The 16,193-nt window shown below is 45.4% G+C and overlaps 1 protein-coding gene across 4 annotated transcripts in view; it reads left to right on the top strand.

Annotated features, from left to right (window-relative positions):
* Snx4 (sorting nexin 4) overlaps positions 1-12,634 on the top strand; it is a 57,270-nt gene extending 44,636 nt beyond the window's left edge. For 2 of the 4 annotated variants that reach the window (XM_063270645.1, XM_063270644.1), the window contains 5 exons: positions 128-193; positions 2,389-2,478; positions 5,088-5,187; positions 6,774-6,919; positions 8,788-12,634. In XM_063270645.1, coding sequence (XP_063126715.1) covers positions 128-193; positions 2,389-2,478; positions 5,088-5,187; positions 6,774-6,919; positions 8,788-9,010 — 625 coding nt within the window. In that variant the 3' untranslated portion in view covers positions 9,011-12,634. 4 annotated transcript variants of the gene reach the window in all.
* The last annotated feature ends 3,559 nt before the right edge of the window (positions 12,635-16,193 follow it).

The raw sequence follows: 16,193 nt of genomic DNA, 5'->3' as shown, positions 1-16,193 counted from the left end.
ATGGACTTGAATCACAGGACAGTAAATCCAAATCTGGGTCCTAACTAGAAAAGCATCTTGTAAACTGTCCCATTGAATAATATCCCATAGAGCTAGTTGATGGTATTTTTGTTCTCTTTTCATCTAGTGAATGGAGTGCCATTGAAAAAGAAATGGGTGACGGCCTGCAGAGTGCCGGGCATCACATGGACGTGTGAGTACCTGAGGGGCTAAGCAGCTGGGCCTGCTCAGTGTAGTGACAGAAGAGAGAGAGAGTCTGAATGTGCAGTCCAGTGTCACAGAACGTTATTTGACGCACTTTAACACTGTCAGTAGTAAACATTTTCAAGATGCTTCTTCACCTTTCGGCCTCTGCTGCCTTGCCACATAGTAGGGCTGCACTGCCAGCCAGAGCTGGGAAGACAGTGGCTCTGAGTCCCCAAGCAACTGGGTTCTCTGGCTGGACAAACCTGGAAAGCTGAAAGCTGCTGACTGGAGAAGGCCACCAGGGTTTTCCAGAGACTCCAGAACTATAGCTGACACCATGGGGATGAGGCCGGAGCTGTGAGGCCCAGCTGTGAGGCCGGACCTGTGAGGCAGGTGCTGTGGAGAGGTCTGCTGATTGGTTTCCTGGAGGAGCAGAACCTCGGCCAGAGCACACTCTGGGTTGGGGAAGCTGCTTCATAAAAAGTGGGTGTTGTTGATGTTGTTGTTGTTGTTGTTGTTGTTGTTGTTGTTGTTGTTGTTGTTGTTGTTTAAGAGTGGCATTTCTCTAAAAGAATATCATAGTCTGAAATGCCAATCTAAGGCCAAGGACAAGCCAAGGTTGTGTGAGATCCTGTCTTAAAAACAGACAAAAACTGATCTAAAGTTTATATGATGTTGAAATAGCCAAAACCAGTTTTGACAAAGAATCTAACTTTCAAGATTAATTGTAGAGCTATATTATGGCCATAAAGAGATTTTATACTTTATATAATCTTATACTTTATATAAAAAGTAATTCAATTTAGATTACTGTATATGTTATAGTAAAACTAAAAGTGTAGCTTTTAGGAGAATATTGAAGAGAGTGTACAAAAGAAAAGGAGCTTTGGGGTTTTGGGGGGTTTTTTGTTTTTGTTTGTTTGTTTTTAGATAGAGTCTCTACATAGTCCCGGCTATCATAGAACTCACAGATCTGCCTCCTGAGTGCTAGGATTAAAGGCATGTATCACCATGCCCAGAGGGAAAAAGAACTCTTAATGTAAAATTCATAGAAATGAGTGCTGCATAAGGTACCATTTCATTGGAGAAGCTGAAAAAGGTGTGGAGATGCTGATACAACACACATGTGCCTAAGTCCACTGCAGCATTAGCACTGACACGTTGTTCCAGGTCTAAGATACAGCACAGTTGGTAGGGTCATGAGTTCAGTCCCCAGCACCATGTTAACCCACTGTGGTTGGACACACTTGTCATCCAGGCACTGGGAAGATAGAGGCAGGAGAACCAGAAGACCCCTCACTGCACAGGGAGTCTGAGGACACTTAGATGGGCCCTCAAATTTTTTTCCTTTGAATATAAATTTATGTATAATGCATATGTGAATGTTCCTATCAAAACAAAAATGAAAAAAAATTGTAAAAGAAAAGACAACATTGAGGCCAGTGAGGGGGTTCAGTGGGTCAAGGCCCTTGCTTCCAAGTCTGGTGACTTGAGTTTGATTCCAGGTCCCACATTGTAAATGGAAAGGACCAACTCCTGAAAGCTGTTTTCTTTTTCTTTTTTTTTTTTTTTTTTTTTTTTTTTGGTTCTTTTTTTCGGAGCTGGGGACCGAACCCAGGGCCTTGCGCTTCCTAGGCAAGTGCTTTGAAAGCTGTTTTCTGTCTTCCACCATGGACCATGGTGCTTGTGTGTACGCGCGCACGCGCGCGCGCGCATGCACGCTCACACACACACACACACACACACACACACACACCTTATATCAATAAAATATAATTACTGTATTTAAATAGCTCTTTTAAACCAAGGTATTAAATGCTCTCATCACGAACAAGATGAGTATGTCAAGTACTGGGTGTGTTAATGAGCTTGGGTCAACACTGCCACAGTGAACCTATACAAACCCTCACTTTTACACTGCATCTCAGTCAGTGCACCTTAGGCTCCTCAGAGGTAGGAGAATATTTTCTTTAAATATTAATTTCTCTCATGCCATATTCAAACTAACTAGTTTTTAAGAAAGAGTTTTAAGCATTATTCATCTTTGTGCGTGTGTTCCTGTGTGTGAATGACATGTGTGTTCAGATGCCCACAGGGACCAGGAGAGTGGTGGGATCCCTGGGGACGGAGTTGTAGGTGCTTGTGAGCTGCCACTTTAAAACATTAGTTCTTCGTGACACAGTTCAAGTGTTCCTTACACAGGTATGCGTCTTCTATTGACGATATCTTGGAAGACGAGGAGCACTACGCAGACCAGCTGAAGGAGTACTTGTTCTATGCGGAAGCACTTCGGTGGGTATCTAATGACAGGCCCGCAGATGTAGGTGGCAGTTGCTTTTTAAATGGTTTCTTTGTGTCAGACCCTGTCGTGAGGCCCCAGTGTAGCCATACTTTGGCTAATTTGTGCTTACTTTTTTCTTCCACACTTCTGCACAGATTTTCTTCCACTCTTCCAACCTCCTAATGCTAGATAGACGAGAAAAAAGGATAGCGGAAAGGGGGCGACATTGTCATTAGACTACTTCCTACTACTTATGGGCATTAGGGTATCTAATTTCCTGTTTCTTTCTGTCACACAACTACTTAACAAACAAACAACACCCCCTGTGCCTCTTGGGGCCCTAGCATTTATCTGCCCTCTGAAAAGTCCCCAGAAATCTAAGGGTCGTAGAAACTATCTGCCAATGGCAAACCATGCGTCTGCTGGAACGCAAGGCAAATCATGGTCAGCTGCTGTAGCCCCAAATCCCACACTGGAATTAAAACATAAACATATTCTTATAGTAATTCTGTTTATCAAAACAAAATTCTCACTGCACCACAGTGTATTCCTCTAACAAGCATAAAAATAAGACATCCCACCCATAAAGCATCTTCTTCAGGAGAGCCTGTGTTGGGTGCTTCTGGCCTGTTTCTGACTGCTTTTTCCAGTTTGAAGATTGGGCCCAAAATACAGGCAGAGTGTAGAGCCCTAGAGACAAACCGAATCTCTGCTAGACAGACTACTGCATAAGAAAGTAGTATGGTCCTCCTCCCTCCGTGTCGTAGGTTCCTTTTCTGCCGCTCTTGAGACACCGTGACTGAGGCAGCAGCTTACAAAAGAAACCATTTAGTTGGGGGCTGCATACAGTTTTGGAAAGCCAGTCCATGAACAGCAGAGTGGGAGATGGCGGCAGGCAGCAGGTCCACGGGAGTAGTGGCTGAGAACATTTGATCCACAAGCATCAGGAAGAGAGAGGCAGAGCTAACTGGAATGGCATGGGCTTTTGACACCTCAGAGCACACACCTCCTAGTTCTTCCCAAGCAATTTCAGCAACTGGGGCTCAGTCAGTCATTCACACGTGAACATACTCATTCCAACTACCATTCTCTCTTTTCCTTTCTTTTGTTTTGTTGTTGTTTTTCCAAGAAGGGGTTTTTCTGTGTAGCCCTGGCTGTCCTGGAATTCGCCTTGTAGCCCAGGCTGTCCTCGAACTCACAGAGAACCCGAGTGCTGGGAAAGGCGTTTGCCACCACTGCTCAGCTTGACTTTTTTTTCTTTAATTCAAGTTAGAAAAATTATCTTTCTGGAAGAGTTAGCTTTTGATTAGTTCTGTCACATTGAAAAGCAGTATGAACACTGTGTTGGAGGCCAGCATGCTGTGTGCCCACTAGTCACCGTGGTCAGAAGGCAGGGGCACATGGATCTCTGCGAGGTGCAGGCTAGCCCGGTCTGTGGACTTGAGTTCCAGGCCGGCCAGGAGTACTTAGTAATAAGACCATGTTCTCAAATGGGGGAGAAGACGGCAAAGGTTTCCCGAGGAGCTGGAGAGTTGGTGTAGAGTAAGCTTCTACTGCACTTCCAGGGGACGGAGTTCAGCTCTCAGTACGGCTGACTCCTGTAACTCTGTAACTCCAGTGCCAGGGAATCCAGTGCTGATGGTGTCTGCAGACACCTGTGCTCACGTGACCATCCCAGCACACAGGCTCGCACACTCAGTTTCAAATATACATCTTTGAAAAAACATTACTAGGAATTCAGAAGAGCCGTATCCTTCAGCTTGTCAGCACAAGAATGCTGGTGGGCCCTTGGCTTTCTGCCTGCCTGCCTTACATAGAAGCAAGTTTCACCACAATAGGTTCTCAGGTTACAACATCATAGAAAGTTGCTGAATACAGTGAAATTCTGTGTAAGTCTTACAAATCATGAAATGATGACCGTTGACATCCACAGCTCATGACTAAATGTGAAGGTGTCGGCACAGTGGAGGTGTGCGTGAGCGTGTCATAAATGCCTAGCTGAGTCCTGGAACGTTAGACACATATCAGTGTGTAGGTTATGTGTGTAGAGTAGGCTTGTGGGGACTCTGGTACTGTTCCTATTCTGTGCACTTCTGTATTAGAATTGTTTTTATAGTAAGAATAGTTCATTATTATGATGAACTAAGGCCAAGATATTTCTAGAATAAAAAAGAAGACAACTTTGAGATTTTGCCCTTTAAAATAATACTCACTTGCCACATGAGGCCCCAGAGTGAGCTCTTGAGCTGGGCGTAGTGGGAATTGCATATGACACGGCAGTCAGGAGGTAGAGCAAGAGGGTTTGAAATTCAAAGCTAGTTTGGCTACACATGATGAGACTCTTTCAGAAAAAAGGTTGCTGCATACTGAACAATTAGTTGTACACTTATTAAATAATTGTGTAAGCCATCTTTTGTTTGTGGATATGTAAAGTTTTTATGCTTAGGTTCTGTTAGATTTAATTTTCAGGGTTGGGCTACTACAATTTAAACTTGAAAGATGTGGTTGAAAAGCTCTGAAACTAGTTAGACATTATGACTGCCTCTCCCTGGGCCCCTAACGACATTCCTGCTACGTTAAGGAAGCCAAGTCACCTTAGTGCTGTCCTTGCTCACCCCAGGGCTGTGTGCAGGAAGCATGAGCTTATGCAGTATGACCTGGAGACAGCTGCTCAGGACCTGGCCTCCAAGAAGCAGCAGTGCGAGGAGCTGGCCACTGGGGTGAGTGCTCTTCAGGTCTCTGGAGCTGGGGTGGTGCGGTGGGAGTGGGTGCGGTCGTAATGAGAACCGTGAGGTTGGTTGCCTTTTTTTTCTGGAAAGCTTTATTACAGATTACAGAATCACTCCTAGACAGTGTCTTGGCTTCCCTCGACGTTTAAAAAGACTTAATAGAAGTGTGTGTGTTGGTGTGCACGTGTGTGTGTCTATGTCTAGTGTGTGCATGTGCCATACCCCGCCAACCTGCAGAAGCCAGGAAAGGGCATTGGATACCTTAGAACTGGAGTTACAGGCAGTTGTCAGCCAATGTTGGAACCAAACCTGAGTCTTTTGAACGAGCAACAGATGTTCTTAACCACTGAGCATCTCTCCTGCCCCTTTTGGTTACTTTCTTGATATAAAAAGATAACAGCCATCAAAACTGTGAAAGGTGTTTATAGGGATTTTAGTTCAGGGGCTGGGGTTAAGAATACTTGCTGTGCTTGCCTAGAAAGTGCAAGGCCCTGGGTTCGGTCCTCAGCTCCGAAAAAAAGAAAGGGGAAAAAAAAAAGAGTACTTGTGTACATGCTGCTCTTGTAGGAACCGAATTTGATTGCTAGCACTTAAGACAGTAAACTCACAATCACATTTACCTCCTGCTATGAGGGGTCTGATCCCAGCTTCTGGCTTCTTTGAGCACCTGATACCCATGTACTTTACACATGAATCTTAAAAATAGGGGGCTGGAGAGATGGCTCAGTGGTTAAGAGCACTGACTGCTCTTCCAGAGGTCCTGAGTTCAATTCCCAGCAACCATATGGTGGCTCACAACCATCTGTAATGAGATCTGATGCCCTCTTCTGGTGTGTCTGAAGACAGCTACAATGTACTCATATATAATAAATAAATAAATCTTAAAATGAAAACTTTTTATAAAAAAAAAACTTCGTTTACCTTGCAAAGCTTTACCCAATTAGAATCCGTACATTTCTGCTAAGTAGGGAGTATGTTGTACTCTTTAATGCTTAATGGTGTGTTTGTGTATTTGTGAAGAAAACTCTGTATCTTGTATAAATCTCTCTGTACAGTTCAGCCAGTTGGCCCGAATTCACTGGCTATATGTTGTGAGAAGGATCTAGAAACAGGGCAGCAGCCAGGGCATACAGCCTCTCCGTCACTCAGCTCACAGACAGTTGCTCCGTCTAAACGCACTTATTAGGAAGCCAGCACGGGAGGCAGACACAGGCAGTTCATTGAGTTTGAAGCTGCTAGTCTGCATAGTGAGACCCTGTCTTCAGAAAGACAGTACCATAATAACCAGTTTCAAGTAGAGTGGGGTAGTTACGTTGTTTACAGCTGATCCTTAGAACACTTGCATATTTTCAAACTAAAACTGCCTTCTTCCCGGTCCTGGAAACCACAGTCTACTTCCCGCCTCTGACTGATACCCCTCTTTAGTAGAGTCAGACAGTGCTGGTCTCTGGCTGTCCTGTCAGGATGCCCTTCGAGTCGTCCGGCTTGTGGCACATGCTGGAATTCTTCCCGTTAGTTGAGTAATGTCCACTGTATGTACCTGGTCTTGTCTGTTTATCTGTTTCTGTTCCTTTTAGACTGTGAGAACATTCTCGTTGAAGGGAATGACTACCAAACTCTTTGGTCAAGAAACTCCAGAGCAAAGAGAAGCCCGGATAAAGGTGCTAGAGGAGCAGATAAATGAAGGGGAACAGCAGCTGAAGTCTAAAAATCTGGAAGGCAGGTAAAATGCCTCAATGCTTAACAGCGCTAGACGTGACGGGCTAGGTGTCCTCTGACAGCTCCTGCTCTGTGCCATCCTGGACGCTGACTGAGCTGACTGCAAAGTTGGAGCCTAGAAACAGTTGTGATGTGCAGGGTGGGGTGGTGGTGTAGGAATCAGGGTTGTAATTTTTTGTTCTTTACTTTTCATGATTTATATTTTTGCACATTCTCTGTGCCCTTTTTACCTCATTAACAAAGTCTGATCATCCTGCAGAACACAGCACCAGGGCCACTTCACAGGGAGTGCCACCCTCCCTCCCACACTGTCAGGGCGTGGACCTTGTTCTGTAGTGTGTTCTGCCTGTTAGCTCTGGGTGGAGACTGGTCAGTGGGTTCATGGAACCTTCAGTGTAAGTAACTGAGAGCCGTGTCCCCTTCCTGCCTTGCATAAAGACTTGGAATATAGTTTTCATAAATATTTCTAGAATTTAGATCTCACATCTGCTCTCATCATTTGGCTCCTTTTCTTTCTGCTTCGTCTAAATGAGAATCAGCTGGTCGTCGTGGTGTGCACCTTTGATCCTAGCACTCAGCAGGCAGAGGCAGGAAGATCTTGAGTTTGAGGCCAGCCTGCTCTACAAAGTGTATCCCAAGACAGCCAGGGCAGAGATGCCCTGTCTTGAAAAACAAACAGACAAAAAAGATTTTTTTTTAAAGTGGCTTTTTTGAGTTTTGGAACTGTGTACTCTTAAAAAAGTCAAATCAGTTTTTATTGATACAATTAAAAGGTGCCTGTAGGGATTATTCACTCATGCGTCCATTTGGTTAGGGTTGGGGGCTCAGTCACACTGTGTTACCCAAACTTGTGTGAACTTCCAGGGTCCAATCCCCCTTCCCCTTCACACTCCCTAGTAGTTGGGCTTTGGGAATCTGCCTCCAAGCCCAGCAGTCATTGTTTAAGACCCAGATTATCATTTAATATTTCCTATTAGTTTACATGGGAGTGAATGCACAGTGTATGTGTCTAGTGCCCATGGAGGACAGAAGAGGGTGTCAGATCTACTGGAACTGGAGTTGTAGACATTGTAAGCTGTCATGTGATTGCTGGGAACTAAACCCCAGTCTTCTATATGAGCAGCCAGTGTTCTTAACCACTGAGCTCTCAGGCCCCAGGTTGTCATTTCAGTCATGCACATGCTAACCAGGATTCATAATTAGTACATACTTTCCAGTGGCCCAAGGCCGGCATTTCCTATGGCATCTACAAGGCTCTGAGTGGCTCAAGGACCCATCCATATCTGTTTGAAGGTAGACCTGTTATGGCCAAAACTATTAATGTACACAGAAATACTAGGCATACTACAGGGGAGTATCCAGATACCTTTTTCCTCTGATATACATGAAGGAAAAGCACCTCTCTTACACAAGCAATAGCTTTTTCTTCTACAGAGACAATTTTAAGAAACTATGGCACAACTTATCCTGAGGAGATATGAACAGATGTCTGTTTACTCCACTTAGGGCACAGATGACACACCAGACACAGTCACCCTAGCATGGTGAGCCAGTGAGTTCGATGGGGTTACTGACAAGCCGTGAAGGATGACTCATGAGGGCCATACCCCTGGAGCTCCTGTCCAGCCTGCAGTGGCTCCACAGAAATGACGCTTTACCCAGAGTTTGTTCACCGCTTTGTGACCTTGGGAGGGACCTTGTAGGTCTTACAGCTTTCCTAATCCACAAGTTGCATTAGCTCCTCCCCCCACCCCCATATTGGGGGAGTATTAGGATTTCAGTTGGAGAAAATGGCTATGCACACAGGTTGATTGTGCATGGAATATACAGTCTTTAGATGAGAATAAACATGACTATGTATTTGTATTTCAGAGAATTTGTGAAAAATGCATGGGCTGATATTGAACGCTTCAAAGAACAAAAGAACCGGGACCTAAAGGAAGCCCTCATCAGCTATGCTGTCATGCAGATCAGCATGTGCAAAAAGGTAGCCAGCCCTGGGATGCAGCTTCATTCAGGGATGCACGTGTGGGGAAGTAGCTTAATCAGTGGAGTGCTACACGGAGCAGGAATGGGGTCAGGAGAATTGGCCTGAAACAATTCTCGGCCTAAAACACGTGAGAACCTAGTTCTGAAAACAAAGGGTCCGTGTGATGGCATCATAGGTCCAGGTGCTGCCATCAGACCCAACCCACAGAACCCACACCAGCTCTTGCACATTGTGAAAGGGCTCATATGCTTATGCGAGTTCTCTTACTAACTTTTCCTAATTTCCCAATTTAAGTTACTGTGTCTCCAAGTTTGTGCCTGTTTATAATTTGTGTTTGAAAGTATGCACCACTACATGACTTGGTTACATACATGCTGTTCTTGAACAGGGCCTTAGAATACCGTGCCTCATACATGTCAGCTGCTGTCACAAATAATAGACATTATTGGGGGAGCGCAGTTATGACTTGGCAGTAAGGTAAATCTTACAGACTGTACAGCCACACTCTAGTGAAGGAAGAACCTTGAAGCTGGAGGAAGCCTTTCTGCGGTAGCATTTAGACCACAGTAGAAAGTGCGCCTTCTCGTCTTTATCCTTATCTTAGCTCTGCCAGTGTTCCCACACCCCGTGGCATCTGCGCACTTGCTTGTGTGTGTGCTTCGTGGTGCCATGGTTTCATGGGTGCACCTTGTGTTCCCGCGTCACAGAAACTTGTTCCACGTCTGAACATTGATGTCTAGCATGTCAAATAATTTAGCTCAGGAGAGTGTGCTAACTAAGACAGTTTGTCTGGCCTTCTTACAGGAAAACTCATAAACCACACAATGATTCTTATGCATATTCCAGACTAATTACTACAGAGCTTAGTAAGAATGTCATTCCTTTTATTTCCTAAGAACAACACCATAGAATCCCATCATTTTTTTGTGTATATGCTTAGGTATAAAGGATTTTTATATTTGAAATTTGATAGGTTTTTTTTTTATTTTTACTTAATTTAGATCCATTCACTCACATCTTTTCTCCCCGGGTCATGCCTATGCATGAGTTCCTGAGCAAGAGTTCCCACTGAGCTACAGCCCAGATAAAGTCAAGCCATGTAGCTCAAACTAACTGCTTGGAACTCACCATATAGCCCAGGCTTGAATTGAATTCGCTGTGTATCCCAGGCTAGCCTGGAACCGTGCAGCACAGGATCACCTCAGACTCTCACTCCTGCCTCCGCTCCCCGGTGTTAGCACAGCTGGTTAAGATTAGTGTTGGTTTACCGGAGTAATGTGAGCATCCACAGTTCGCATGTGTGCTTACATACAATGTCATTGCTAATACAGCATCATCATGAGCTCTAACTCAGCTCTCAATCAGATGTAGTTAGACGGCCGCGCTTCAGCAAGAATGAAACAAAGCAAGCACTGGCCACTCACAGAGCGGGTTAAGGGTGGTGGCAGTCAGTCCCCAGTACTACATACACTGTAACATGCTGACGGCCCTTACAATCCCAGCACTGATGAGCTCGGTCTGAGGCAGGAGGATCAGAAGTTCCCACACAGAGTTCAAGAGTAGCCTGAGCTGCATGAGGTCCCCCCCGCCCCCCCCCCATCTCCAAAACAAGACAAACGTAAATGGTAAATGGTTCTTCTGAGTTTGGATTAACCTTTGTGTGGTGTGTTACACTAACACACTAATTTACCAGATCAAGTAGGCCAAGGCTTCTGGGTTTCTTTTTTCTTTCCTTAAAATAGACGTATGCTTGCTTTTAATAATGTGTTTGTGTATGTCTTGTACAGGGGTGTGCACATGGGTGCCCCCGACAGCTGGAGGTCGTGGTTGTGGCAGCCTGATTGGGCGGGCACTAGGAACCCAACTCAGGTCCTCTGCAGACTCAGCACTTACACTCTTAACCCTAAGCCATCTCTCCAGCCCTGGCCAGGCATGGTGGTTAAGGCACACTCAGTCCTAGCGCTTTGGAGGCAGAGCAGGCAGGTCTGTGAGTCCCTGTCCATCCACGGCCACATAGTAAGGCTCTGTCTCAAAACAAACAAGTTAAAAAATGATCACAAATATAATGAAAATTTCAGTGACTCAGAACATACTAAGTACAAAGGCCACCAAGATGCCTTTCAAAATATTTCTCTGTTACACTTTGGTGTGCATCCTTTGGGATATTTTGGTAGCTACAGTTACTTAGAAAATACATTTTTCCTCTCCCAGAGAAAACTGGAGTGCTCGTGTGGACCTCTTGCACGGATAGCAGTGCTGAGACCCATCATGTTTTTCTTTTGTAATATCACGTATTTGTGTACTGGGGTCGGGGGCAGCACGTGCACATGGGTCCTCCACCTCACCTGCTCTTTGTTTTCTTCCCCCAGATAGGGCCTCACGGGGTAGCCTCAGGTAAAGCCTTCCTCTCTTTCAAGCACAGGGTCATATCATCTTCAACTAGGGATAATCTGACTTGTTTGATCCCATTTGTGTCCATTTTCTTTCTCCTAAGACTCAGAACCACATTGGACAAGAGTGTGAGAGTAGACACTGCAGTCTTCGTGATGTTAGAGGGACGTGTAGAGGCCCCAGTCACCTTGATGTTGGCTGTGAGTCTGAGTGATTGTGCAGAATCGCATTATAAAGTTTCTTTTGCTCTCAGGGAATTCAGGTTTGGACCAATGCTAAGGAATGCTTCAGCAAGATGTAATCCTGTGAAGTGACTTCTCTTCAGGCAAAGCGCCCCAAACGAAGCACAAGTACAAGAAACTCAGTTGCTGCCTGATACATAAAAGCCTACAGAGCAGAGCGGCGTTGGTTAAGCATGGTATGTTCCTAGAGCACCAAAGGGTACGGCTTAATGAAGAGTAAATGCTGCCATTTGAAGTTCTGGGACTGGTGCTGATTCCAAAAAGTTAGTAAGATACACCGACAGTCTGGCTTCTGAAGCAGTGCCTGCATGTCAGGATGTGAGTGATCTCCTGTGCTCCTCTCAGTGCCGACTGCCGGATCTCCTCCTGGGAGAGTTCCCAAGACGAGGTCCCGTGTGGACTTTGTAGGACCCACTTCTGCCGCGGGCTTACTTTATCTTGCCTTAGAGTTGAGCTGTGGTTTGACAGAGCTCAGCAGAACCTTAATCGTGAAGTCTAAGGTTTTCTTCCCTGTTCCTAGATCCTGTACCAACTGTGGACACTAGAAAATGCCTTCAGTCTGTGTTCCACCAAGATTTTGATACTGGTCAGAAATTTTATACTGCCAACAAATAAGTCTCAGCTTCTCAGATTTGCAGCGGAATAAATTCATTATTATAATAGAAATTGCTATACAGAAAGATTTAATTGAGCATTATTATTCTCAAATAATTGTTAACTTCAGTAGCAGCCTCGGTTCCCTGCCTGGCCCTGTGCACATGGTATTTCAGGGTAGATGTAGCTTCCATATGTGAGACTCAGTGAACACACGTGGGCCAGAACCTTCCCCACTGATGTGCTTTCCTATTGCCTGGCTGTGGGTTTTGTAAAGATAAATTATGTTGTTGTGTTTTAATGTGTGTTTCATGTACATGTTCAGAAACCAAGCCTTGCTCTGCTAGCTTCAGAATCCTAACTCTGCACTCATTCTTTCTAATGTTTCAAACTATACTCAGTACTGTTTGACATTTGACTTTTTTACATGTTTAAAATGTTGCTGGATTTTTGTGCTGTTTGCCAAACTTATATAATAAAGGAAGTGTTGTGTTTATTTCCAGAAGATTCGTATTATTTTAAGATGATGTAAATACCTGATTTTTCGTGAGAAAACGGTTTCTGAAGATAAACATGCCTATGCTCACAGCAGCGGTACTCATGATACCTAGAACATGGAAGCTGCTGGGTGTTAGTTTTGGCTTTTGTCTTATTTTATTTTTTGAGACTGGCTTTCTGTGTACCCCTGGCCGTTGTTGAACTCAGAGCAATCCATCTGGCTCTGCATTGCTGGAGTGCTGGGTCAAAGGCGTGTGCCACCACCACCTGGCATAAATATTGATGGACAAATAGGTTGTAAAAAAAATTAGGTATAATTTTTTGATACACTGAATGGAGTGTCATTTAGCATTAAAAGGGAAGAAATCTTGACAGGTGCTGTGATGTGGACTAGCCTTTACTGTGCACAGTGTGGAATAAGCCACAGACTGACAAATACTGGGATCGCAGCTATGTAATACTGAGATCCCAACCATAGGAGCAGGAACTGGAAGAGTGGTCGCCAAGATTGGAGGTAGAATTTCAGGTTAATAAAGTGAAAAGAACTAAATGTGGCCATCATTTCATATGGCATTATGAATGTAATTAGTAGCACTAAACTATACGTGAGCTAGTTCAAGTGATTTATTTAAAAACACAACAGCGGGGCATGTGTACAGCTCCAGCCGGCCGTCCTAGATGCTAACAGGCTGGTAGGTGCATTGTTCAGGGTGTGGCAGACCATGCAGGTCAGAGTCTCAGGTGCCTGGTGCGTAGTGAGAGGCCCAGTGATGCAGAGCCCAAACCAAGTGCAACACATCCAAAGACCAAGCATGGGAAGAGTTCAGTGTATAAAACGTCCTCTGTGTTTAGAATAGCTGTAGGGTCTGCGTAGGCCATTAAGTTTCTAAACTGTGTAGTTAACGTGTTTCTTTCCTGTAATTTGTTTTGTTGTGTTTCATGTCAGTGACAGAGCGTCAAGATCTCCCACATTGGCAGATGTGGAGACTCCTGTCGTATTAGTAGCTTTGATTCAGAACCTACAGAGCCCCTGAACTAGAAGCAGTTCTTTCAGACAGGATTCCGGGCTCTTTAAAGCCTAGATACGGTTTCCTCTTGTTTAAAGACTAAGGCCAGATATGATGGTTCACACCTACAATCCCAGCACTGGGGAGGAGGAAGTGGGGGGGATCACCTAAAGTTCAAGGCCAGTCTGAGCTGCAGAGTTAGACCCTGCTTCAGTCCATAAATAGAGGAAGAAACTAGTTAGGTACAGCACCTACTTGGATCTGTAATTTAGCTCTTCAGGAGACACTGAATGGGAGGATCACTTGAGTGTGTGAATTACTGACCAACATAGAGAGCATGGTCAGGACACACACACACACACACACTCACAAATTAAAAAAGCCTTACGTAGTTACGACTAGAGGGCCAGTTGGTTTGTGTGGCCTTCCCAAGTGTGGCCGCCACTTCCACTCACTGCCTTTCCAGTACCCTGGGAGGGTGAGCACAGGTTGTCGAGGGCTGTGAGGCAGGTGTGTGGGTGAGGGAAGGCCTCAAGGAAAGCGGTGACTAAGCAGTCTGAGGGGAACGCTGCTGCTTCATTACATAGGTAAGTTATAGTCGCAGATTCCTCTCCAGTTCCTTCCCAAACAGGAGCCGGTGTACGACATCCTGGCACGTGAGCCAGAGGCCGGTGACCTCTTACCAGGTGGCTTTAGAGCACCAGGTCTACATGAGCTAGGCTCCACAGAGCAGGTCAGGCAGGCTCCCCATTCGGAAACCGGAGGCAGCTTGGGAAGCTCCCATATCTGCCTGACACGGGAGTCCTGAGCTGCTCCTTTATGCCCCCAGCTCATGTTCAGTTTGCAATGTACACCAGCCAAGGGGTAACTAAAGTCCTCTATCCTCTGGTAGAGGTAGAAACTGAAGCTCTTGGGGGAGCACCTGGATCGCCAGGGACACTGCCTGAAAGCAGGCTGGCCGAGGAAGCAAAGGGCACACCCACGAGGCAGTGTGCAGACCTCAGAGCCTGATTTATGTGACTGTTAACAGTATTCCAGATAGGATAAAGGCATAGGTGTCATCTCGAGGTGCACTCGGGAGACGGAGACAGGAGTCTACAAAGTAACAGGCTGGCTGGGGCCACTTAACAAGACATGGATCAGAGAAGCCAAACCTTTCTAGAGACTGGGAAGCCTAAGACTGCTGCGTCTACGGTCTTGATATATCAGCACACGGTAAAGACAGACTACAGAGGAAGAGGGGGTCAGAAGTGGAGGGGACCCTTTGCTATGTAGAGTATGAATTCATCTTAGGCTACATGCAGCCCTGTCTCAAAAATGGATGGATGGGTGGGTGCAGGTGAGTGGGGTGGATGGATGAGTGGGAAGGTGGGTGGGTCGACAACATAAGAGATTCAATGACTGGGGGTTGGGGATTTAGCTCAGTGGTAGAGCGCTTGCCTAGGAAGCACAAGGCCCTGGGTTCGGTCCCCAGCTCCGAAAAAAAAAAAAAGAACCAAAAAAAAAAAAAAAAAAAGAGAGAGATTCAATGACTGAAAGCCTTTTCATAATCAACATTAAGTCATGGTTCAACTGCTCGTTTTGTTTGTTTTGAAATAGGGTCTGTCAGGGTAGCCCAGGCTGGCCTCAAACTCAAAAGATCTACCTCCTGAGTGCTGAGATTAAAAGCACGAGTCACCACACCGGCCCAACCACCTTTTAACACTGCAGCATTGGGGGTTAACATCCAAGCACACAAACTTGGAGGCACCACGGCATCAGCTATGTCCCTGGACATAGGTCTCCCCACAACCCCCTCTGGGAGAGTTTCCCTGCATTTCTGCTCAAAGGCACCATCCCCTAAATCCACTGAAGTTCCCCTGGAGAGGATGTAGGATGAAGTGCTTGAAATGGCTGCTTTGCAAGTGTGGAAAGAGATCAGTGTATAAAATGTCCAGTATGTGTCTCAGGGAGCGACAGGGATCAGTGCACCCTGTGGGCCATTATGGAAGTTTCTGGAGTTCCAGTATTTTCCTTATTGTGATTTGTTCTACTTCATCTATCAAGTATAGTCTAGATGTGTCAGAATTGTCTATATCACCAGATGTACTGCACATCTGTCACACTAGTAGTTACGGGGTGGGAATAGAAGGATCAACAATTTGAGTCCAGCCTGGGCTACACTGTGGGACTCTGTCTCAACAAATAATGCTCCTCTCCTACAACAATACCCAACTGCCCAATTTCTCACTTCCTTTCTACATTTTAACCTACTTTATAGGTCCATGCCCTTTGCTTTCTGTTGCTCGGATAAAAACACTGGCCAAAAGCACCTTGGGGATAGAGCATTTATTTGGGTTACAGGTTTTGGTCTCTTGAGGGAAGTCAAGTTAGAACCTGAAGTAGAGGCCACGGAGGCACACTGGCTTTCTTACAGCTGAAGTGCTGAAGTTTCTTACACAGCCCAGGCTGCCTCCCCAGAGCAGGCGCCACTCACAATGGGCCGGGCCTTCCTGCACCAATCAGTAATCAAGAAAATGCTACCAAACACATCCATGGGCCAGTCTGCTGGAGGCA

The sequence above is a fragment of the Rattus norvegicus genome, chromosome 11 (genome assembly GCF_036323735.1).
Source record: "Rattus norvegicus strain BN/NHsdMcwi chromosome 11, GRCr8, whole genome shotgun sequence".
NCBI classification, from domain to species: domain Eukaryota; kingdom Metazoa; phylum Chordata; class Mammalia; order Rodentia; family Muridae; genus Rattus; species Rattus norvegicus.
The sequence above is the reverse complement of the archived record's forward strand: the minus strand, read 5'-3'. Positions and strand labels throughout refer to the sequence as shown.